This window comes from Bos grunniens, chromosome 10 (genome assembly GCF_055505025.1).
Source record: "Bos grunniens cultivar Pamir isolate PY7600 chromosome 10, Bosgru_T2T1.0, whole genome shotgun sequence".
Taxonomy (NCBI): Eukaryota; Metazoa; Chordata; class Mammalia; order Artiodactyla; family Bovidae; genus Bos; species Bos grunniens.
In genome coordinates, this window is record NC_141174.1 from 79,078,662 (window position 1) to 79,080,677 (window position 2,016).

The 2,016-nt window shown below is 42.9% G+C and overlaps 1 gene segment (V, D, J or C); it reads left to right on the plus strand.

The window, feature by feature from the left end:
• Positions 1 to 460: 460 nt before the first annotated feature.
• LOC147365069 (T cell receptor delta variable 1-like) lies at positions 461 to 1,691 on the plus strand. The segment is given in 2 exon segments: positions 461 to 605; positions 823 to 1,691. Coding segments are annotated over 2 exon segments (540 nt in total).
• The last annotated feature ends 325 nt before the right edge of the window (positions 1,692 to 2,016 follow it).

The following is a 2,016-nucleotide window of genomic DNA, read 5'->3' on the forward strand; positions in this document are numbered from 1 at the left end:
AAAATTATTATCAGTGTATGTCAACTTATTTAGTCTTCTGTTTCTCTCAGCTCAAACCCTTAACATGTATGTGTGTTAGTCGCCCAGTCGTGTCCAACTCTTTGGGACCGCATAGACTGTAGTCACCAGATTCCTCTATCCTTGGAATTCTCCAAGCAAGAACACTGGAGTGGGTTTGCCATTCCCTTCTCCAGGGGATCCTCTTAACTCAGGGATCAAACCAGGGTATCTTGAATTGCAGGTGTATTCTTTACCATCTGAGCCATCAGGGAAGCCCTCACACACAATACTAACTGCTTTCTCCATGACGCTTTCAGGATCTACCTAACATAAGAATCATGGAAAGAAAAGTAGAAAATTAAACATCTGTGAGCCAAAAGTTTTTCCCATCTGTGAAAAAGACCATGTGATTTATGAACATGACAAACCCCACTTCCTGTTTGAAGGAGTCACACAAGAACAATTACTACGTATATGTGCTGCCAGGCACACAGAGACACTGAACTCTCAGCTTGAGGCAGAACTGAGCACATTTGTGCAGGGGAATACATGCCTCATGCCGCTCTCCAGGCTGCTCTGGGTGTTCCTGGCCATCACCTTCTCTGGTAGGGATGCTTCCAAGCCTGGGTGTGAGAGTTCAGGGTGAAAGGGCTGCACACAGGCACGTGGTGCTTCACAGGGACTTGGGGAGGAAAGGAGGGTTGGAGAAAAAGAAACATTTTATAATTTCAATTTGGTTTGTCTCTGGATCCTAAATTAATCTAAATCCCACACTATTTTATTTACTACTTCATCTCTGTTTTCTGTTTTTTTTCCCTATAGGATCCAGTGTGGCCCAGCAAGTAACTCAAGTCCAGACAGTGGTATCCAGTCAAGTGGGGCAGACAGTCACCCTGAATTGTCGATATGAAGTAAGTTGGAACATGGACTACTACTACATTTTTTGGTATAAACAGCTTCCCAGGGGAGAGATGACTTTTCTTATTCATCAGTATTCAGGATACGGTAATGCAAGGAACGGCCGCTACTCGGTAAACTTCCATAAAGCACATAAATCCATCAGCCTCATCATTTCAGCCTTACAACTTGAAGACTCTGCAGAGTACTTCTGTGCTCTCTGGGGGCTCACAGTGCTTGAAGTAATGGGAAAAGCTGAACAAAAACCCCAGAGCTTAATAAGAGAGAGTCCCACTGCTTCAGAACCTCAGTTGAAGTTCACACCTGCACATCCCAGAAGAGAGATGGTAGTCCTGTGGTTGCTTCATCTGTGGTCTGGATCAGAAGATTTAATTCTAAATAAAAGCTCGTTCTAGGTGGATCACCAGGCTACGGCTGGAACCAGGTGGGCCTGCCCCACAGGAACTGGAGACTGAAGAAGACAAGGAATCACTGTGGTTTCTCCCTCCCTTTTGTCCCCCAGTTTCCCACCACTGTTTTGGGTCCCCCATTTGAGCAGGAGGCCAGTAGACGCTAGAACTGGGAAAGCACATCTTATCTCCTGCAACTCCTTTCTGGTGGATCCACTTCACAGGTCTTGCATCTCCTTTCACTAAGAGTTTCCTCTGATTGCCCAGGTTGATACAGGCTTTCAGCTCTTGCTAGTATCTTGATGCTTCCCATCTCTTCTTTGTTTTCCTTAACCCTGCCTGCAAATCTATAAATATTCCCTTCATTAAACTTTGTAGTTAAATTTTCAAGTAAATCAAAGATCTTTCTATATTTGGAAGCAGGTGTCCACAGTAACTTTCTACTAATACATTCTTCTCTTGAACTTTCGACTTTAAATCAATCATACAGAACATGTGTAAACTTGTTTAAAGCTATAAACTTGTTCCATAATAATTTAAAGTGACTGCTTCACTAAAATGCACGCACATCACAAATCTGGGTATAGTTATCTGGAATCGTTATGAAAATCATTTCCTTAGTCCTTTCTTCTTAGACTTTGTGTCACTTAAGGTACAATCAGGGAAGCAGACCATCAGTGATGTCGAATAAGAGATTAGTTATATATAA